Source organism: Tachypleus tridentatus, chromosome 9 (assembly GCF_004210375.1).
Source record: "Tachypleus tridentatus isolate NWPU-2018 chromosome 9, ASM421037v1, whole genome shotgun sequence".
NCBI classification, from domain to species: Eukaryota; Metazoa; Arthropoda; class Merostomata; order Xiphosura; family Limulidae; genus Tachypleus; species Tachypleus tridentatus.
The window spans coordinates 45,172,093-45,196,598 of record NC_134833.1 but is presented as its reverse complement, the minus strand read 5'-3'; the positions used below and the strand labels follow the sequence as shown (position 1 = coordinate 45,196,598).

Sequence of the window (24,506 nt, the reverse complement as noted above, 5' to 3'; positions counted from 1 at the left end):
TGTTGGTATAGGGTATATTTTGTTTTTATCTTTATTCTTAATATAAGTCTCGAATATTCTGCAATATGTAAATTCGTGTATTTCGCCTATTCTAAAGATTGTTCTGTTATAAGATTGCTCTGATATGATCGATGACCATACATGTAGAATCTTAGTTACATTAGCATACTTTTCAATATCTGACTGATTGCTTTTTCTTTTTTCCAATGTGTATTTCACTACAATTGAAGGATATCATTGTGAGTACATGTGTTGTAAGATTACAAAGTCATTTTGAATTTGCTGGGATAATTCTAAGAATAACAAAAATAAAAAAATCTCAAATTTCTTTGAGTATGTAGCCATTCTTTCGATATAGATGAGAGGGAAATGGTGTTGAAAGCTGTTTTTGTTTTTAAAGAAACCTGAGACAAGGTTTTTAAGTACAGTAAAATGAATTGTCTATGCAACCGTAAGTTTCAAACTTGTTACTGAAACAGACTTATAATTTCATTCTTGGAGCATTGCATATTTCATTGCTCTCGAATGGAAAATTTTCATAATTTAATATATATACATTAACGGTTGATACTTGGGTAGTAAACGTTATGTATTAGTTTCATATACATTTTCTGCAATGGCATTGTTGTTGTGCAACCAGGTAATAAAGGCATTAATCGCATTTCATTTCCAGAATTCTGCCCCTAGCCTTTGTTCATGCTGTATCCTTCAATTCAAACTTATTCATAAGTAATTAGCTGAGAATCGGTTATATAAATACGCCAATGGCTGGATCTCTAGCGTATTCATAACAATAAACCACTAAGGTATTAGATGGTGAGTTCCATAATAAAATGAACAATAAGATTTCTTTAAAGATTTAAGCTAGGGTTTATTTTTGCGAGATATTCAAGAATGATAAATTTTGAAATATTTCGACAGCGTAGAACTGAAAGAAAATTTTTTGGTTAGGTAGCAACCAGTTTTGTTACGTTTCTCAGCTGGTTATATGATATTGCTGGGGTCTTCTTACAAGGTTTTGATTACTTGCTAGCTCTCTTTCCTCGTGTCTGATGTTTGGTTGTTAAGACTCGTATTGTCGTAACATCATTCAGACAAGGTATCTTAATTTCTCAGCTTCCTTTATAGATAGCCTTGTTTAATAATTTTTATGGAAGTATTGTATTTCACTGTGGATGTTTAGCTAGTGTTAGTAAGAGAGGCACGTACTGAAAAACGAAGACACGTTGCTCAATTTCAAACATTTCTGGATAATTTCTCTGAAACTAAATGGTTCAATTATCAAGTCACTTTGTTTTAAATAATGAAGCAAAATCGTCGAAACTATCGTTAGAATAATGTTCTGAGGCCATGATTCTGTCTGATAATTTATTTTTTTGAAATAAAATACTCAGCATGAAACTCAACATTCTTCTCGAAATCAAGATAAACGACATGAAAACTCAGTGTACGTGTTGAACTTGCTTTATAAGATGGTGGATGGTGAAAGAGTTGGTTCTTTAGAATGCCTACAATGTTTTGTAGATTCATTTTCTTCCTTCTGTACATTTGTGTTATGGAAGTTAAGGGCTTGTTGGCAATGTCTTGAAGATTTTCTCAATGCTAGAAGAAGGAGTAATTGGTTGAAACTCAAAATTTAGAATATCTGGCATAATTCTTAGATGTTAACAATTAGTAGAAACGTGTGTGATTTGTAAATATAGAAAGTGTTGCATTAGTTAACAGTTTAGATGCAGTAATGCTGGTCTATAATTAATCATTCAACTTTTTCTAAAGTAGATTTATAAAGAAAGTTCATCACGTACACTGAGTTTTCATGTCGTTTATCTTGATTTCGAGAAGAATGTCGAGTTTCATGCTGAGTATTTTATTTCAAAAAAATAAATTATCAGACAGAATCATGGCCTCAGCCGTCAATAACTTTAATTAGTCACTTTTAAGGTTGTTAGATCTTGTTATTGTCAATATCTGTATGCGTTTATTCTAAGTAATGGTTATTGGTCTCGGTTGATTTTGGTTTTATTTATCCATGTTCAGAGGTCTTGTTTCGCTTTTCGAATTTATAGTGTTGTGCAGAACCTAACACTGTGTGTGTGTTTTTTTTTTTTTTCATATAAGCGTTCTGTTGTTCAAGTTTTTAACTTTAACGGATTTCCCATGGAGTAGAAGATATGTTGTATTAACATGTTTTTTTTAGTCTTCGAATGATTGCTTTTCTGTTTTTCTGCAGTAGATTATCGTTTAATCGTTTTGCACAATATAATATTCGAACATGCTCCATAATAATATATGAAAAAGAAAATTTATTTTGTACTTAACATACTTATTTCGAAATGTAAGTAATTTTAGCATTATAAAATAATATACTGGAGTTGACAAATTATTTCATGATATAAGTTTAATACAGTATGTTTCGACAAAGTTTTAACATGGTCATAAAATATTATTGTGGGACAGTAATATGTCTGCATGCTCACAATGCTGAAAACCGACTTCAGATACCTGTGATGAGCAGAGCATAGATAGCCCATTGTGAAGCTTTGTCTTCAACTTCAAACAAACAATATATTATCTGTAACTCACATAAAACTTGATAATTCACAGTTATGTTTCTCATTGTGATTATCTCCAAAAAGGAAAAAAAAATGCTATCACATAAATCATAACAGAACAGTATTTTCGTAATTACGTTTTATTTTAAGAGATCTCATATCTGTATTTCTACTCAAGAGGAAAACATTTAAAATAATACAATATCAATTATCATTTATTTTTACCACACATTTTAAAAGAATAATTGTAATGTGGCTTCATTCGGACACCTTAGGTTAAGAATGAAAATCATCCATTTTTCAAGTTGTAAGAGGGAGTAGAAACCACTAGAAATACCACACATAATTCATAGTTCAACACCACAAGAAGTTTGAAGTTTTTCTTCTGATTTGCTACTCTCTATGGTTTCTGATTTGAAGCAGAACTCACTGAAACTGGTATAACTGACTAATAAGCCGTGAAGACAATAATAATTAGAGTTTCATATTTACTTTTATTTAACTTTTCACATTGAGAAAAAAATATTATTCAGCTTTAAAACTAACACAGACAATTCTGGGAATTATTAAGGCTTTTCTGATGAGTTTGATTATCGTCTTCTGAAACTAATACTCGTAGTTTTAGAGATTAATAAAGCTTCTGGCGTGTCTGATCATTTTTTTTATCAAGTGGGAAATTAATTCATTCATCTAGTAAGGTAAGCCAGCATGCACTTTAAGGCCTGAATTAGAAATCTCCATCTAGCGGTGTTTACTGGATTAAGAATTGTGTACTTTCAATTTGGTAAAAAAAAAATCCTCCTTCGACTATTTTCAAACTTCAGTCTTTTGAATAACTTTGTACATAGCCTCATGTTGTATTAATTAAAAGCTCATTTTTGTTATAAAAGGTAGATATAAGAGAGAACCCTTAGTTAATACAAATGTGATATCCATTTTTGATGTTTTTTCGGCTTTTGAGTATCAGAAATAGGTGTATCAAAAATTAAATTCAACATAGTTGTAAGAACTTATGTTGTTAGATAGTTTGAGACAATGGGTAGAATAATTTAAAATTTCTTATTTATTTCAAGTTGTTAGGAGTTTGTTGTAAACATATTTTTTAGGTAAATGCCTCCAATTAATGAAAAGCGCAGTTAATACCTATGTTAAACTACAGAAAACAAAAATACACAGAATTGTTCATACGAATATTAGAATTTTGTTGCTACATGATTTGATTATTATTACAGGTTGTTATTATTATTTATATTCAATTTTGTTAAAAATAACTAAACTATCCAAAGGTAAAAATTGCGTAAAACTACAAATTGACTACATGCCTTCTCAACTCTTGTGAAAGCACTTCAAATAAGCAAAACTTTTGCAATTTGTACAAAAAATATTTTTCCATGTTATTAGAATAGTTAAAATAAGTGATAGAATAGGCAACGTCGCATGAAACGTCGAGGGTGAGGAAGATATTAAATCAATTCCGCAGGCCGGAGGGCAGATGACATTAGCAGTTTCTAGAAGAAAATTGGAAAAAAAAGAGTCAAAGAAAACAACCTACAATGAAAATTATCCACATTTTCGTTAGTCATTCTATTAATATCACTTTTATTAGCTGAATCAGGTGTTCTTTCTGTCGTGAGTAAACGTTTTCAACATATTTGAATCAGCATTTCCTTTAAACAACACACATTTTTCCATAATAAAGCACACAAGTAATTAATCATTGTATAAGTTCAACTATAGTGAATGAATGAAAAAAATACGTTCTATTGACATCCTTTCAGAAAGTAAAAAAACATGCGAGATTAGAATAGAGGCAAAGTTATACGCTACTCAGAGCATTTGAACTCAAAATAATCAAAAACAAAGACTTTAATAGTTTTATTTATTACTTTTAGATGTATTAAATTATTTAAAGAAGTTGTTTATTTACACGAAAGTTAAGGGGTTTTCATGTAAAGATCTTATTATACAATTTAAAAGATTGCATTATTATAGGTCATATTTTGCATTTAAGCACTGTAAGGATGAATAATTACATATATATATGTATGTATGTATGTATATATGTATTTTAACAAGAGTAACGGAATAAATATTAAAGTTTCAAAAATTAACAAATATTTAAGCAAAAAAATATCTAATAATTGATTTTAGAACTACAATAAAAATCAAACAACATGCATTCATAGAATATGGTAGAAATGAATACAAATTGAAAAAATATCATGGTTAAAAACATTTGTCTTACCATATAGCTCTATTTTCTGTTGATGAGAACCTAGTTTGTTCAGAGCTTTACATATATATACGCCATATTGTCTTTTTTCAATGGATATGACCCGTAGAGTTGAATCAGTGAATTCATCAGCCGTGGCAAAGATAGAAATCCGATAATGCTGGTTGTCATTCAACTCTAGACCATCTTTAAGCCACACTATCGAAGGGGATGGGAATGCCTCTACATGACACTGGAGGTCCATGTCATACTGCAGTGCTTGCCCATAACGATGAGTGTCAATTGTTACGTATGGAGCAACTAATAACACACAATACAGTTTCTGATAAAAATTACCTGCAATTGTTAATAACTTCTTACCTGGGTTAATGATAGCGTTACTTATTAAATTTACATAGACTAGTATATAAAGCTGTGCCTTTGCGATGCATTTTAGTATACATCACCAACACGATTACACACTAGGATAATTTATTTCTAGTTTTTGTTACGCTGATATTCTGAATATTTTAATTTCTTATCTTATTATCTACATAAAAATAACTAAAGCAATCTCAAACTATATTGCTTAGCTTATCAACTACAAACGCATTCTTTATCTAATATCAGAATAAACGAGATATTTTTAACAACTAATAATATATATATATATATAGCTCTATATTAGAAAACCTGTTAATCGTCGACTTCTTTTACAACGAAAACATGGGTAATCTAATAAATCAGGTTAATTAATTATGACCTTAATAAATACCAAAAGTCGGAAGTTTAACTGGAAGCCTTGTCTTGATGATCCTCTACCTTACAAACCCGGTTCATTGGTCTGACAGTTTGATTTTGAATTTGGCGTAAAACTACACGAAGGCTATCTGTGCTAGCCGTCCTTAATTTAGCAATGTGAGACTAGAGGTAAAGCAGCTAGTCATCACCACCCACCGCCAACACGTGGACTACTCTTTTACCAACGAATAGTGGGATCGACTGAAACATTATAACGCCCCCACGGATGAAAGGGCGAGCATGTTTGATGTGACGGGGTTTCGAACCCGCGACCCTCACATTACGTGTCAAGTACCCTAACCACCTGACCATGCCAGGCCAAAAATGTACAACTACGAAGACACTATGCAAGTTATCATTTCAAAGCCGAAAACGAACGAAGCGACTGGGATTCGAACCCGCGACCCTGGTCATAACAAGAGAAACATTAGCGATATTGTTTGGGAGAATTAACACCATTCCTTACACATTTACAACATTTATTTTAAACTCTGTCCACCCGCTGGTACAGCGGTAAGTCTACGAATTTACAACACTAAAATAAGGGGTTTGATTTCCCTCGAGAGGCTCAACAGATAGTCCGATGTGGCTTTTCTATAACAAAATAGACACACACTTTAAACTCCGTTTATGACATATTTTTTTCAAATCACTGTCTCACGACGGTTATTTGACGTAATTTATCTTTCTGAAGTAATAATCTTCTTGTACAAAACAGAATTTGGAGATCACGTCGGAAGTGATCTAATAACAAAATTTAACTTTTTTTTCTTCTTTTTTACTTCTTGTTTCCGACTACCTATGTTTAGGATTATCAAAGTTATTACTATGAATTGGCCCGCCAATGCCAGGTGGGTTAAGGCGTTCGGCTCGTAATACGAGGGTCGCGGGTTCGAATCCCCGTCACACCAAACATGCTCGCCCTTTCAGCTGTGGGGAGTTGTGATGTAGCGATCAATCCCACTATTCGTTGATAAAATAGTAGCCCAAGAGTTGGCAGTGAGTGGTGATGACTAGCTGTCTTCCCTCTAGTCTTACACTGCTAAATTAAGGACGGCTAGCGCAGATAGCAATTGAGTAGCTTTGCGCGAAATTCAAAAACAAAACTAGCATAACAAATACTATGAGTTTAAACTAAGATACCCATTTCGTTATCTAAATAAGCCAGTAGGCTCAATATACTTCAGAACCACAAGTGAATTAGATTTCGACCTCAAAAAGCTAATGAGAATGTATGTTACTTAGAACTGCACTTTTTAATGTTTATGATAAAGGTATTTGATGTATTTTTATATGGAGTTCATATCACAAAGATATAAGCTAATCCTTATCGTTAAATTTAATTGTAACGATGAATAGCCTTAAAATATGTTTTGAAACAAAAGAGTTAACAGGTGTGTAGAACTATGTCTACAACCTACATTAATGTGTTTTTTCATTCCTAAATACTATTTAATAAAAGCATAAAATTATTACCAAAAAGTATGCAAAACACTAGAGGTAATATTTTGAGCTTTCACAATATTTCTGTTGGCTTTTATATCTCCAAAACATTCGATTTATTTTTGTTTTGAACATAATTCTTTACACAGCCAGATCCACAAATTATGATATTATTTTCAGTACAAGAAACTGATATATCTGCATTTCAAGTTTTCGTCTTATTAATCAAAGAATGTGTTATTATTATACAAATATATCGTTAAATTGAGCTAAAAACTATCACATAAAAAAGAAGTAAAACTTTTTTCACTTCGTTATACAATGGTGGATCGAAATCCTGCAGAACTATATTGCAGCACTTATTTGATATTTAAGTTTAATATTGTATCAAACTAAGAAAAGTAACTGCTTTGTTAATATAGCATTATTGTTCTCTTTCCGGGTAGCTTTGCTCCTCTAAATAATTCTTTCATTGCTTAAATTATATGATATTATAAGGCTAACATAACAAAACATACGTTTTAATAAACTTGTACAGGAATGCAAAAATAAAATCATCATTTTTTAAAATCATTCATATTTTATTTTTAACTATTTTATCATTAGATGTGTTCAGTGTACAATAATGAAAAACCCATAAAGAGAAAGATTAGATCGAACTTGTAAGATAAGTCTAAGATGCTCTGAATTTTGTATTGTAACTCAAATTTATTAAACAGGAGTGTGTTGTGCCTCCAAAACAACCCGCATGGCAAACTGTTTTATTAATAGGAGCGATAGTTCAGTAATTTTACATTTTCTGTAGCTGTGATTGTGTTAACCCAAACTACCACATATTTTTGTCGTAAGTGCTCTATTGTATTCTTATTTCACACACCATCGTTCAAGACAATACATCAAGAAAGGTATGAGATATAAAATTTCTAACATTGATTGAATTTCTTCCCATTTTTTTAAATACAACACAGAATGGGTCTGAGCCCAAAATGGCCAGGTGGGTTAAGGCGTTCGACTCGTAATCTGAGAGTCGCAGGTTCGAATCCCTGTCGCACCGAACACGCTCGCCCTTTCAGCCGTGAGGGCGTTATAATGTCACGGTCAATCCCACTATTCGTTGGTAAAAGAGTAGCCCAAGTAGCCCTCATGTAACTTTGCGCGAAATTCCAAAACAAAAGAATGGGTCTGAGTTTTTCAGTTGTAAACTTTTATCTCAAATATCGGTTATTTTTTCGCCAATTTGAAATTCAATTACAGTTCTGGACTAAGAAGGTCAAACCATTTCGATTGATGTATTAAACATGCCCATAGTCTCATAGATTAATTTACCTATTTCTGTCTACAGTAATTTCAGTTTTATGGTAGGCTCGTAGAAATATTTTAATAAAATCGAATCTGATATACGTGCACAACACGATTAGTATTGCTGACGTCCAAAAATATAGGTAACAAAGGCATCATAGATTAATATATTTTAATCCTGCCTAAATGACTTTCAAGTGTTGTTGTTTTTTTGCAAAGATCCCACAGAAAGGCTGTATGATTAAAAAACAACATTGATAGATGCATATAATCTATTATGCAATTAGATGTCAAATTTGGTCGCACTATAAGTCAAATGTGCAAGGTTATTCAGCAACGAGAACTCAATTTTGATCCAGATTTTTTGCGCACGCCCACGTAAAAACTCACTAACCTCCTTGTTTTTTTTAAATTTCGAGCAAAGCTATACGACAGATATCTACTCTAGCTGTCCTTAATTTAGCAGTGAAAGACTAAAGAGAAGTGAACTATTCATCACCACCCATCGTTAACTCTAGAACTAAATTTTTTACAAACGAATGATGAGATTTAAAATAACATTATAACACTTCCCCCTAACGGCGAGCATGTTTGATTGAATGTGACTCGAGTACCATATCCACCTCGTCACTAGCCTGAATTTTTACTACAGTTTCATCTAAGATTAGAAGTGCACTATTTTAGTTTTTCGTCATTCGCATTAAAAAGACATTTTAAGTAAGAGAGATTACCTTTAAACATTTTAAAGAATCTGGTTAATTGTATAAAGTATAGATCTGTTCAGAATAATAGAGCTGCCAGCCTAAGAATAATGTTTGTTACTATCGATGTCACTTTTTGTTTGTTGTCATATGTTGGTGTGTATTAAGAAAAAGTTATGATATCTAATAAAAAAAGGTGCTTCCAAAAATAACTGAACATGCGACTTAAATAAGTAAAACCATAATTGCCGGTTAAAATGATAGCTACATTGAAAATAATTTTATACCAAACGTTCATTCATTGGTCAGCTAAGCCAAGTATTTGTTTTGCCCACCATCGTGTCCCAAGTTGATAAAACAACAACAGCAAACAAACAAAACGTCAGCCTAGCTAGCTAATGAATAAGAAGTAGCGTATTTAGGTAGGAGCTAGAGGGGGCTCAGCCCCAGGGCCCATGGTCATAAAGAGGGCCCACTGACAATTTTATTCTAGGTAAAACTACATGGAATGTAGAGCCCACACAACCTTAAATCCGCCATTGTGAATAGATATTAATTATAAAATTCGTATCAATGGTATATGTGTAGCTACTAGTTTGGCAGCACCCCTAGTGAGTTTTCACACCTAAGATGTTTTTGATTCGATAAATTCAAGCTGTGTATATAATTTAACTTAACATTAACCAATAGACTGAAGATATATATAAGTACAGGAATGTCCGCAAATATTTAAGCTACATTACGATATCATAACTTGTATCAGTAGCCAAACATAGTATATGGATACTTGAATTGTTATTGACAATAAAGATAACATATAAATAAAAATGTGATTATCATTACTGTTTAAAAAAAAATGTGATTACCATTACTGTTTAAATAAAAATGTGACTACCATTACTGAAGCAAAATATTTTCATTTCGAATATTGAAGCAATTACATTATAAGGCTTAAGGTTAATACCTCGAATCGAAATAGTCATGTACTATATTTCGGTTAATATTAGGTTTGATTAAATAATAAACTTAAGCTACCTCATGTCCACACTGTTCGTATAATGTCTGTAATTAGGTTGTGTCTGCTAACATGTAGTTAAATAATGTAATATACCAATGAATAAAACTGGAGCCTTAAAGAAACAAGAAGGAATTCTCAATAGCCGCAGTATTTAAAATTATGTAAACTAGGATTAAACTAAATTAATCTACGAGACCTTCCCCTTCAGTTTACTTAATATATTTGTGTGCGCCACCAACACTAAGTGTGAGGCGCGTGTATACATTTGAACGGTTTTGATTTCCTGAGTCTCAAACTGTAATTAGATCTCAAACCGGTAAAGATATGACAGGGCTGTAAGCTAAAAGTTTATATTTGAGAAAAACAAAAAACTCAGACCCATTCTGTGATTATGAGCCAATGTGCTGCGACTAAAGATATTTAGACCCAATTAAAATTATATAAGAATATCATACGTAGAAATTTAAAGCAAATGCTATTTGTGAATGATTCGCAACAGCTTCTAAAGAGAATATATTTTGTGTATCCGTTATATAATTTGTACGTATAAAAAGATACAAAAAAGGAATACTTTGCTTGATAGAAATCTACTTACACTCAACTTCAACACCAATATTTCGACGGGCACCTCTACCAACACCATTATCAGCAACACAATAGTAAGTTCCGCGGTCTTCCTTTGTAATGCTATGAATAGTTAAAACATTTCCACGATAAACAGCGACACCTGATGGCAGAAGGTCATTGTTCTCTCTCCTCCATGAAATCTGCGGATCGGGATAGCCAGATGCATAACAATTTAACGAAATTGTAGCTCCGGTACTTGTGATACTGGATCGAGTGCTGTTGTCTGAAATAACTGGAGGAACTGGAAGGAGATTATTATAAGCTATTTGTAGAGGAAACGAAGATTTATGTAAAAACTACCATAACTACACTAAATTATAAAATACAAAGCCTGTAATTTTTGTACCTTTGATTTACGTCTTCTGATTTATCTATTTCTTTATCATATGATGTGTTAAAGATAACTCAACTGAGCTTATTCAGATACAACAAACACATGCTATGCAATGTTTAATTGTAATTCGATTGATATGTAATTAGTTGTTAACTACAATTTACATGTCGACAAATCGAGGTAAATGAAATTGTAATATTACCTGTTAAATAGGCTGACCTGATTAATCATATTTTTGTTAGTTTATTTTATTTATCTAGTACTTGTATTTCTTAATAAATTGTTTACTACTTTGTTTTATTTCTCCAAGAAGATTTAGCATGTTTCATGTTAGTAGCATAGATATTTATTTTCATGTCAAATTATGTAATAAGTAGAATCATATAAGTTACATTATGCCAGTATTTGTTGTGCTTCACTACAGTTCCCAGAAAATATAATGATTTTATAGTTCTATGACTTGTTTTATTCTTTTATTATATGATTTAAATCACAGATTTTTATGCTATGCTTCTACGCATGTAAACCACGAATAAAATCATTGTTATTTTATGATTGGTAAACTTACAACGAAATCTTCTTGCAAGAATTTTTAGTGCATTCATATTAAATCAAAATAAACTAGCATTGCCTTTGTTTATGCAGTGTAATCCTAGGTTCGATAGGTAGCATGTGTAACATTCCAAAAGACAACGAGAATGAAAAAGTATCTGAATAAGTAGAACCAATTTGTTTGTCATAGTTAAGCTCAAAGATACAGAATTGGCTATCTGTACTCTGCCCACTACGGGTATGGAAATCAGGTTTGTTTAGCGTTATAAGTCTGCAGATAAACCACTATGCCACTGGTGGTATAGAACCCAAATTAAAGATCATAGTTAACCGATAATATCGCATAAAAGCAATTTACTGGCTTATTAGTAGTAAGGTAAAACATATCCGGAGAAAAACACCAATGAGACATCACTTTCACCGTGGAAACTGAAAATGAGAATAGTGAACACGAATACAGAACCAACTCGCAAGTTGCAGTTATATCCGTAAACAATGAGATCCAAGAATAGCTCCTGACTGTAATAATTACACAAGAGAAAAATACCAAACGAGTGAACTCTGCCTACACAAAAACAGATTGTCATTCTGCAATATTCATATGGCAGTCTTTATACATGACCCCTAATATAAACCCATATATCTTAGTGAGCTTTTTTCAGATGTGCATCAGATATACATTGTCTCTTGCCACATACACGAGCTTAGCAAAATCAAGAGATTTGATATGCATAGATGGTCATTTTTAGTATTTATGAGATAACCTTTTATCTGAGGTTTACCTGTTTTAACTTAAATTTAAAATCAAAAATAAATATGTACATCTGTTATTTGCATACGAACATGTTTCATATAAACAGGCTCTACTTTGCATCTTATGCATTATGTGACTTTGCATAATAATAAAAAGACTGTATGTACATAGTTTACAGGACTACCACACATGACAAAACATACAGACACTACAAAAACAGAACAGAAAGATGCTAGTCAATGTTACAAAATTACAGGACTTTAACAGCACACCAGGTAACACAAAAACGAATACATTCTTTCACAATGAAATAATTCTAGAACAACAAATTAAATGAAAGTCGCAGTAATAAAATATAAATAAGAAAATCATCTATAATAATTATAATGATCACAATACTATAAAGTAATATTTTAGAAAGTTACAATAACATCATAAGAACAATATCAACATTATGACCAGAAAAACTCCTATGGTGGATCAGTGGTAAGTTTATCGGTTCATAACGCTAAAATTCGGGTTTTGCTTCTCTGTGATGGACACAGCAAATAGCCTAATGTGGCTTTGCTCTAAAACAAACAAGACCAGACAAAAACCTTCATCAATGCAATAATTACTGAAAACTAGTGTGAAAACTATTTAACCCAGATTAAACATGAAAGTAGGCTCTTAACATGATAAACCTTAAACTCCAGGTAAGTCATGGACACGTTAATGATAATAATAACAACAATTATAACACTTTAATATATATTATACACAAGCTCAACAAAACAGAAGTATTTATAAACTCTCTCTTTTATCAGTGTTTAATTTCTTACATATGTATGCACAACAAACAAGCAAACAATTATAATACACTTACATTGTCATTTCAGGTTCTTCAGGGTAATGCCGAGTATTTTGCAATACTAGTCATGCTCACGACAAGATTCCTTACTGCATGCACAACCATCATACGGGCAACATCTGTTAGCAATGGATTTTTCAGGCATTTAAAGATTAGCTTGGTCCTAATCTGTAAGTTGATCCTTTTAGTTTAATGCGACTTTACAGACCCTCTCCATCAGACCGTATCCGGTAATGTAAGTGCTATAGCACGATATTAGAGAAGTTTTTTGATGACTTTACTATACATCATAAATTGACCACTGAACGCTTTTTACAATTATTTTCTAGCCAGTTCTTGTTGTTTTGATACTGGTAAATGGCTTTGATGGTATCTATGAGATATGATCTGGTTGTCGCCGTTGTCCTTTATGTAATAGTGCCAAAGACTTTACTGAGATTTCTAAACTGTAGTTCTGCCCAAAAGATTACTCGAAGGATCAGTTCTGTAACCATACAGTATAGAGTGACGGTTCAATGGTGGTGGTTAAAATGTGAATGAGTTTTTGATGAGCTCCTCTTCTTCGATTAATTTTCTGTCAGATTTGAGAGTTTTATGGTTGCTCTCCTTTAGAATTAGATGGTATTATTCTTCCGAATATGGAAATGGCAGTTCTGGTGGAGTTCTGTTTTTCTCTATAAACACACGTATTGCAGCTGTTTCTTTAACGTTGCTACTGATGGTAGGAAGATTTTGCTGTTCCAAATGAGTTTATCATATCAATAATTTTGGTAACACCTTTCAGAGGAAAGGTCTACAACTTACATGTAGACCCCTCATTCCGAGCAAAACCGCTTGTGTCTTCCAAATCCCAAATAAAGAAAAGTACACGGAAAAGCGTCATAGCAACAGTATGTTAGAAATCCAAGCTCTAATACTAGGTTCGATTTAATGACAACATTTATGTATTACAAAAAGGTAAGATGTACGAGTGTAAACCAGTTTCATCAACAACACGAGAAATCTTTCTTAAGGTTGTTTAAATAAAAATAAGATAAATCAAAGAAGTAACTAGTAAAGTGTCGCTCAACATCTATTACCCCCCCCCCAGTGTCACATCGGGATGTCTACGGACTTACAACATTAGAAACCGGGTTTCGATACTCGTGATAGACACAGCACATATAGCCTATTGTGTAGTTTTGTGCTTAACAATAAACCAAACCAAACTTGTTGCTCAACATACATTAAACAACTATATTGGACTATTTAGAAGAGAGGGTAGGTCTCCCTCACCAACATACATCACTTCCTGGCCAAATCCCATTACTTCTGTCTCTGTGGTCTAAGTGCTGATGTCACAAAGGCCAACGTGATGGACTCTCTATAGATTATTATTAAGGATGTTATTGCATTCTGTGGCTTTATTTACATTATCAACATAAAGCTGATAAAGAAAAAAGTGAAGTCTTACAGTTAACTTCTCAGGTGATTTACTGCAGATAAAGTTTCGAATCATCTTAGTGTTCATCTCAAGGCCGCTTTAGTGTGGGATTTCTATTAGAAGAATATATATGTTTTCACTAAATGTTTGAATATTAATGGCAGAGAAACTTGTGAGGTCGTTTAGTGTTACACCTTGAAGTGATTTTGAATTGTTGAATTAACTAAAGATAGGAGATTGAATGAATGAAGACGTTTGATAACGTAATGGAAAAACTAGACAGATGTAATCAGTTTATAATTTTTTCTGGTAAATATTTGATCTTGTTTCTGATCCCTAGTCTTTGAATGATCTACACGGCTTTAAGGTACTACTAGAAATGATACTTTTATTAATGGGTTTATTATTTAATTTGCCTTACAGAAATGTCTGTCACGCTTATCAGAAATGATCATTTGTCTCGGAAATTTTCGTTCAATAAGAACTAGAGATTAATTAGTATTCGAAACTTTACATATAATTACACATAAAATACTATCTGGCTAAACTAATAGGTAAATAGCAGAATACAAGTGATTAATCGCTTCTCTAGCTTGCAGTTGTCATTTGCGTCATTAAAAATTCGATCTTAATATAATCTTAATGCTTAGATGTAAAGTTACTGTTTGCATCACCTTATACTAATTATCTAACGACAGTATCTTTATCACGAATATATGAAGCAATAAAGAATTAATATGTAAAATAACAAATACAAGTGGACGATTAACCATTAAATATGGCAACTGAAAGCAAAATATTTTAAAGAAAGACTACTGCATTATTACTTTCCATACAAATACACTTCTAAGAATAGGAAAATACACTTTGGTTATACTCACTTCGTACGTACACCAAAACGTCTGCTTTAATTTTATCGTTAGTTCCAATAATTACTTGGCACTGGTACAAGCCAGCATCAATTTCCTGTATTTTCGTGATCTAATATTTGGACGGAAAATACTGTATCGTCACAATCACGATATTATATCACTTCAATTTATCATCAAGTAAATGAAGATATATCTTTAATAAAATCAATAATAAATAGTAAACAACTAATTTATAGAAGCAATATGGTAATCTGATTAGTCAAAAAATTTTCACAGTAGTAAGTGTTCATAGCGTTGCCGTGATATAATGACATTATTCAAGAGTTTGTTACTTTACTGGGTAAGCATACCACAATGAGAGCACTCAGTAGTTTGTTTTCTTTAAGTGGGTTACCATGATGCAGTAACAGTACCTAATAGTTCGTTTTCTTTAAGTTGTTGCCATGGTGCAGTAACAGTACTTAAGAGTTCATTTTATTTAAGTGTATTACCATGATGCAGTAACAGTACTTAAAAGTTTGTTTTCTTTAAGTGGTTTACCATGGTGCAATAACAGTATTTAAGAATTTGTTTTTCTGAAGTGGTTTACCATAGTGCAGTAACAGCACTTAAAAGTTTATTTTTGTAAAGTTGTTTGCCATGGTGTTGTAACAGTACTTAAGAGTTCATTTTATTTAAGTGTATTACCATGATGCAGTAACAGTACTTAAAAGTTTGTTTTCTTTAAGTGGTTTACCATAGTGCAATAACAGTACTTAAGAATTTGTTTTTCTTAAGTGGTTTACCATGGTGCAGTAACAGCACTTAAAAGTTTATTTTTGTAAAGTTGTTTGCCATGGTGTTGTAACAGCACTTAAGGATTTGTTTTTTTTAAGTGGTTTACCATGGTGCAGTAACAGTACTTAAGGATTTGTTTTCTTTAAGTGGTTTACCATGGTGCAGTAGCAATACTTAAAAGTTTGTTTTCTTTAAGTGCGTTACCATAGTACAGTGTGTTTGTGTTTTCTTAGAGCAAAGCCACATCGAGTTATCTGTTGTGTCCACCGAGAGGAATGGTACCTTAATTTTAGCGTTGCAAATCTGTAGACTTACCGATGTACTAGCGGGGGACAACAATGACAGTACTTATGAGTTTGTTTTCTTTAAGTGAATTATGTCTGCACAATTAAGTGGTGTAACTGCAGACCACACTACTAATTAGGCCATTTCATAATATATTTTCTTTTATCTTATAAGTAAGTTATCAATCGCTACAGATATGGTCGACACAAAATTTCGTTGAGTTAAGGAATATCTCTTTAGAATTACTATAAAGAATTTAGACAGCAGCCTATGTAATAGTTTAACCCATTGTATAAAACATCCTAACACTTTCCGAACTCATTTTTGCTTTGAATGAACATTATGCTGCTTCATGAATCGACTCAACTATTTACTTCTTATTTATCCACCTGAAGTTTCTTGTCCAGTGAGTGATGTTTCTATAATATATGTTAATTTGTCCCTAACTATGACAATGTTCTTCCCCACCTTTTGTGGCCCTGTCTCCTTATGTATTGAACGTTATCAAACATTTTGAGAACATGATTAATATCTAGCACTCATAATCACCACATTTTCTAAGCTGGTTTCCTAATGTGAAACTAATGTTCTGGACACTTTAGGAGTCAACGTTCAAGAACCTATTTTTATGTCTGTGATCAACGTGAATTAACTATTATATCTGTGAATTTTGTGGATGCTTTTTTATTACCGCTTTAATATAAAAATTGCGTAATAAATCATTTAATAATTTCAGAAATCTAAATAATTTACTGACTGAACAGCTTTTTCCACCAAAATTTTGGTGTCATAAATTAAATAGTAACTGACTTTTCTTTTTATATAAACGAATGGTTTCAGGAATTGACACATAGCGTTGAAATGTTTTTAAAATGGATGGATTCTATCAAGCTCATTATTGCTAATTCTTGTACTTAAAGGCATAACTTAAGCGCTACATGTTCTTCTCACCAAAGTTTGCCTAAACTAGATATACGAATTTCAATTTTATTACTACTGAAATGTAAGTATCATATTAACACTAACTCTGAATTTCTATGGAATTAATACTGGAGCTCAAATAATTTCTGTTTTGTGACATGTACTGCAACTTATTAACCTTTTTTGCCTCCTGTTTCTATCACTTTCAGGGAGTGTATTAGCTCGCTTTGTTTCTTCTCTACCGACTTTCTCTTCTTATTAGAATTAAATATAGTATCTCAGAATACCTCTTTCTCTTTCCTGATCGCAATTTGGAGTCCATGGGAATTCAAGGTTACCGTAGCTCTTGTAGTAAGCTTCGTTGTATTCTTACATACTATCTCCCTTTGTATACCCTGCGGACTAACTGCTGAGGGATTACTTTTTATCGTAACGAAAAACGCCCCCAGTGACACAGCGGTATGTCTGCGAACTCGCACCGTTAGAAATCGGGTTTCGATATTCATTCATCTCTCTGTTCTTTGTGATCAATTTTATTCATTAGCAATTCAATTGATTTAATATTATGCCAAATAAATAGTGCCCTTATTTATTCTTTTGCGGCCCGGCATGGCCAAGCGTGTTAAGGCGTGCGACTCGTAATCTAAGGATCGCGGGTTGGCATCCCCGTCGCGCCAAACATGCTCGCTCTTTCTGTCGTGGGGGTGTTATAATGTTACGGTCAATCCCATTATTCGTTGGTAAAAGAGTAGCCCAAGAGTTGGCGGTGGGTGGTGATGACTAGCTGCCTTCCCTCTAGTCTTACACTGCTAAATTAGGGACGGCTAGCACAGATGGCCCTGGAGTAGCTTTGTGCGAAATTCAAAAAAACAAACACTTTATTCTTTTACGATATAGCAATTCTTTAGGTGAAGGAAAGGGTGCAAACAGTCGTTTGTGAATTCATTTATATTTCTCCGTTCTCATTGCATTTCATACTTGTATTCTTGGTACAAGAGTGACGAAACTGTCATTTAAACCATTTATGGTTCTACATATTTTGTGACTGACCTTTTACAGGGTGATTTTTAGATCCAAAGGTGTGAATCTGTTTTTATCTTTAACTTGTGTGGGTGTGTTCGATGTAAGTTGAGTTTTAATCACTTTTCTATTATTTGTGTGTGTTAATACAACTTATAATTTTATTTAACAACAGTTTTATTGGAAACCCATGTGAGACTTATTTCAGTTTAATCTTCATAAAATAAAGGTACAAAGTATGATGTAAGGCTGTTTAAAAACTTCCCAGTGTCGTCCTGACGTCCCTTCAGCATCAAAACCTATCGACCTTTAAAAGCAAGCCAGTGTGATAACATATACACGTTATACAGAAACACTAAATATTTTACCCATAAAGTACTTTATTCATTTATGATATGTTATTGACAATAGAACTGGTGTATTTAAATATATTAATAAGACTACTTCATAGTTCATATGTTCTTAAATTATTTTGACTTAAAGAGAAACTTTCGGAGTTTGCGTGTTTTAGACCCTCCATAAAAAGTTACATAACAAATATCTGCGCATAACTGTTCCTAATTTTGCACCAAGAGCAGAGAGTTAACCAATATCTTCCACTGTCATTTCTTTGGTCTCTTGTCTGACAGGAAAGTATAACTTTAAATTCGCTGTTACACAACTTGGTCTATATACATACTGAATACAACTTTGTCTATATACATTCTGAACACAACTTTGTCTATATACATTCTGAACACAACTTTGTCTATATACATACTGAACACAACTTTGTCTATATACATTCTAAACACAACTTTGTCTATATACATACTGAATACAACTTTGTCTATATACATTCTAAACACAACTTTGTCTATATACATACTGAACACAACTTTGTCTATATACATTCTAAACACAACTTTGTTTATATACATACTGAATACAACTTTGTCTATATACATTCTGAACACAACTTTGTCTATATACATACCGAACACAACTTTGTCTATATACATTCTAAACACAACTTTGTCTATATACATTCTAAACACGACTTTGTCTATATACATACTGAATACAACTTTGTCTATATACATTCTGAACACAACTTTGTCTATATACATACTGAACACAACTTTGTCTATATACATTCTGAACACTGGCTTTGTCTATATACATACCGAACCTGGCTTTGTCTATATACATTCTAAACACAACTTTGTCTATATACATTCTAAACACGACTTTGTCTATATACATACTGAATACAACTTTGTCTATATACATTCTGAACACAACTTTGTCTATATACATACTGAACACAACTTTGTCTATATACATTCTGAACACAACTTTGTCTATATACATACTGAACACAACTTTGTCTATATACATTCTAAACACAACTTTGTTTATATACATACTGAGCACAGCTTTGTCTATATACATTCTGAACACAGCTTGTCTATATACATTCTAAACACAACTTTGTCTATATACATACTGAACACAACTTTGTCTATATACATTCTGAACACAACTTTGTCTATATACATTCTGAACACAACTTTGTCTATATACATACTGAACACAACTTTGTCTATATACATTTTAAACACAACTTTGTTTATATACATACTGAACACAGCTTTGTCTATATACATTCTGAACACAACTTTATCTATATACACACTGAACACAACATTGTCTATATACATACTGAACACAACATTGTCTATATAAATACTGAACACAACTTTATATACATACTGAACACAACTTTCTCTATATACATACTGAAAGTCGAAGAGCAAAAAAGGAAGAATACATGTAACAATTTGAACATTGTTTGAAATAAAGTCTAGTTTACAAAAGTGAAATTTTAGTAAGTTCTAAAGGCGGCATAATAAAGGTGTCACAAATTTGAAAACAAATCCAAAATCCGGGATTTCGCAACTTTAAAATACTTGAAGTCTAACAAATCTAATTCCACTCAGTTTAAGCGAACTATTATGGTGGACATGCAACCTCAAGAAACTGATAGTATTTGAAATATGCAGAATAAAGTGTTAACAGTTTTCTCTTAATATTGCTTTTTATTTTATAGAAAACATAAAATATCACAACAGTTTCCATTTAATAAAGCTTTCTTGAATTTCTAACATATGTGTCTATGCAACTTGTTACACACCTATTTTACTGTTTTTCATAATATTTATACAAAATAATGTTTCATAGGAAAACTATTTATTATAACGTTTTGGACAAAAGAATAGTTTTAACTCCTTCTTTCCCCCTCATAACCAAAAATATATGATACTGTAATCTTGCGTAAATGTTGCAGTGTTGTTGTGTCATGGGTATTATATACACTACATGGCCAAAATTATGTGGACACTCCTTCTAATTAGTGGGTTCGTCTATTTCAGCCACATCCATTGTTAACAGGTGCATAAAATCAAGTACACAGCCATGCAATCTCCATAGATAAACATTAGCAGTAGAATGGGTTGTACTGAAGAGCTCAGTGACTTTCAACGTGTCATCGTCATAGGAAGCCACCTTCCTAACAAGTAAGTTCGTCAAATTTCTACCCTGTTATAGCTGCCCCGGTCAATTGTAAGTGCTGTTATTATGAAGTGGAAACGTTTAGAAGCATCAAAAACAGCTAAGCCACGAAGAAGTAGGCCACATTAGCTCACAGAATGGGACTGTCAAGTGCTGAAGCATGTAGTGCGTAAAATTCGTCTGTCCATAATTGCAACACTCACTGCCAAGTTCCAAACTGCCTCTGAAAGCAACGTCAGCACAAGAACTATTCGTCGGGAGCTTCACGAAATGGGTTTCTGTGGCCGAGCAGCCACACACAAGCCTAACATCACCATGCGCAATGCCAAACGTTGGCTGAGGTGGTGCAAAGCACACAACCATTAGACTCTGGAGCAGTGAAAATGCATTCTCTGGAATGTGAATCACACTTCACTATCTGGCTGTCTGATGGACGAATCTGGGTTTGGCAGATATCAGGAGAACACTACCTGCCTGAATACATATTGCCAACTGTAAGGTTTTGTGGAGGAGGAACAATGGTCCGGAGCTTTTTTTTTCATGGTTTGAGCTGGGCTTTTTAATTCCAGTGAAGGGCAATCTTAATGCTACAGTATACAATGACATTCTAGAGAAGTGTGTGCTTCCAACTTTGTGGTAACAGTTTGGGGAAAGCCATTTTTTGTTTTAGCATGACAATGCCCCCGTGCATAAAGCGAGGTCCATAGAGACATTGTTTGCCGAGGTTGGTGCAGAAAAACTTGATTGGCATACACAGAGCCCTCACCTCAACCCCATTGAACACCTTTGGGATGAATTGGAACACTAATGCTCTTGTGGCTGAATATCTAGTGAAAAGCATTTCCAGAACAGTGGAGGATGCTACAGCAGCAAAGAGAGAACCAACGCCATATTAATGCCCATGGTTTTGGATTAAGATGTTCAACAAGTACATATAGGTGTGATGGTTGGGTATCCACATTCATTTGGTCATGTAGTGTATATTAGACTATATTTTCCCGATTGTTTGTGAGTAAAATGCTGTTATAGATCACCTTATTGCTGGATGGCCACACCACATTCAAATTTGGAAATAGGATCTTCTCCAGCTTTACACTTCAAGTCAGTATAAAAAATTGAAGAAGAAAACAGAACTCCCAACACACACACATAACAACAAACCTCTGCAATGAAGATGAATGTATTTCCAAATACCAGTAATTAAACAATGAAAGATTTGAGGTTGGTAAAGGTTCGAATGTTAACAGCTTACAAATTTCCAGTCATACCTCGAAATCAATGGTTGATTTTTTTATGGGAAGGACGATGAAAATTTCATGCGACCACAAATCTTTGAAGTTTACAAATTTATTTCCAAAGAGATTTTGTGTGTTTCTTTTTGTAAAGTAGTCTTTGTCAAATATTTATCGTGATGTGTAGTCTAAGACTGACTCCACAAAACTTTCGTAGAGTGGAATTCGGGTGTCAATTTATATTGTACAATCATGATTACAATAAGCAGTTCAAAGGGTAGCATGGACCTCGCGTATCATTTCTATAGATTCTAATCAGCTCTCCATATAACTATTTATGATGAAGACAAGAGAGAACCATCAATAGCTGCAGCACTCGAAATTCTTTTAGGCAGGGTTAGGGTATATTAATCTATAAGATCTTTTTCTGTTTTTCATAGCTATATTTTTGTACTAGCAATATCAAGTGTGGGATGTGTATATACCCGATTCGATTTTATTACTCATCGGGATCTCTACAACCTATCCTCAAATGGAAATTCTTTTAGATATTATTAAAGTAAATAAACTTCTATTCAAATGCATCGAAAGGGTTTGACTTCCAGTGTCCAAAACTATAATTAGATATCAAATCGGTTAAGAGATAACGAAGTTTTAATTAAAAGTTTGTAAGTGAGAAAAAAAAAAAACAAGCTCGTAGTCATTCTACGAGCCACAGCTAATAAAAAACAAAACGATCAAATTAAACATATACATAGTTCAATGGTTATAAATAGTAAATATTCAAATTCCTTTGTAAGACTACTTATCTTAGTGTTACTTCTTTATCTATTTTAAGTAGAATGATTAAATATTTAGGTTCTAGCTGAATGTTTTTTAAAATATTTTAAGTCTTACTTGAAGAGTGTAAGTGTTGGTAGTCCCATCTGTATTTTGCACTACAGAATATCGAGGATCTGGTAAAATCTTTGAACTGTCTGATGATACAAACAAATTGTTAAATGGATTGTTGTAGTTAATCTTGGCCCACAAAACCTGGAAAAAGAAATGAGTTGTTATTAGTTTAAAAAGTTCTGGTTCTGATCTTTTCAGTAATAAAATAAACAAAATGAAATGATGCTTGAACTTCTATATAAACATAAAATAATTTCACTAACATAGTCATAAAGATATAAATATACTGTTTTCATTGTCTTTCTAAACTCTAATACTGTTTAACTCATGCCCAGCTTTCAACCCGTAGGTTTTGAAAACCTTAAATGAAATGAAATTACACACACTCTGTGGCTATCAGTTTGCAAGGTTTACACACTTAAAGTGAATAATTAATTTATTTACCCAAATATGTTTTTCTTATTATGAAGCACTTGTGGCATGTCTGAAAATAAGTGTGATTCATTCTCACAAAGGCATGAAAATATTATATGATGACGACTGACCAAGAAGAGTAATATGTTCAGAAACGTTTTTGTTCATGCTATTTACAAACGATGCTATTGAGGTTATAAAAAAGGTTATGAAAACCTCTTTAGATAGACTATACATTATATCATTATCTACAAACTAGCACTCTTCCAACAGCAAGAAAGCCTTTGTTTGTTTGTTTTTCAATTTCGCGCAAAGCTACACGAGGGCAATATGCGCTAGCATTCCCTAATTTTAGCATTGTAAAACTAGAGAGAAGATAGTTAATCATCACCACCCACCGCCATCTCTTAGGCTACTCTTTTACCAATGAATAGTGGGATTGACCTTGACTTATAATGCTCCAATGGCTGAAAGGGCGAGCATGTTTGGTGTAACTGAGATTCGAATCCGCGACCCTCAGATTGCGAGTCGAGCGCCATAACTACTTGGCCATGTCAGACCAAGCGAAAAAGCTATGAGAAACAGTTATATTATCTTGTACAAAATTGCCAAGAAAGAAGTAAGTCGGAGCTTTGATGTAGTATCCATATCAGAAGTGTGTAAGGATATAAGTAAGAAGGCTTCCTTCCAGTTTACCAAATTTAACTGCAACCAGTGAGCAAATGGTTTTGACTCTGGTTTTAAGAATTACAAACTGATCAAAGAAAAACAACCAATTAAGTGCTAGATCTACTTGCGGGTAGTTGTGTACACTGTTTGGAAGATCGTAAGAATACAACAAATATTTTAAATAAAACCCATGTTTGAAGCTAGAGAGGCAGTCTATTTGAAAAGTTAGTCAAGAAAAAAGTTACAGTCACATTTAAAATAGCCAGTCAAAAAGTAATGCAGGGTCTCCAAGGCCTATAGAGA

General features: G+C 32.9%; 1 protein-coding gene across 1 annotated transcript in view; it reads right to left on the bottom strand.

Annotated features, from left to right (window-relative positions):
• Positions 1-2,372: 2,372 nt before the first annotated feature.
• The window catches only part of LOC143225176 (lachesin-like), a 35,059-nt gene continuing 12,925 nt past the window's right edge, over positions 2,373-24,506 (bottom strand). Inside the window, exons 3-7 of the mRNA XM_076454134.1 lie at positions 23,124-23,261; positions 15,448-15,547; positions 10,622-10,894; positions 4,798-5,085; positions 2,373-4,060 (exon numbers count right to left, since the gene is read on the bottom strand). Of these exons, the coding sequence (XP_076310249.1) occupies positions 3,879-4,060; positions 4,798-5,085; positions 10,622-10,894; positions 15,448-15,547; positions 23,124-23,261 (981 nt within the window). The 3' untranslated portion in view covers positions 2,373-3,878. The remainder of the gene's footprint in view (positions 4,061-4,797; positions 5,086-10,621; positions 10,895-15,447; positions 15,548-23,123; positions 23,262-24,506) is intronic.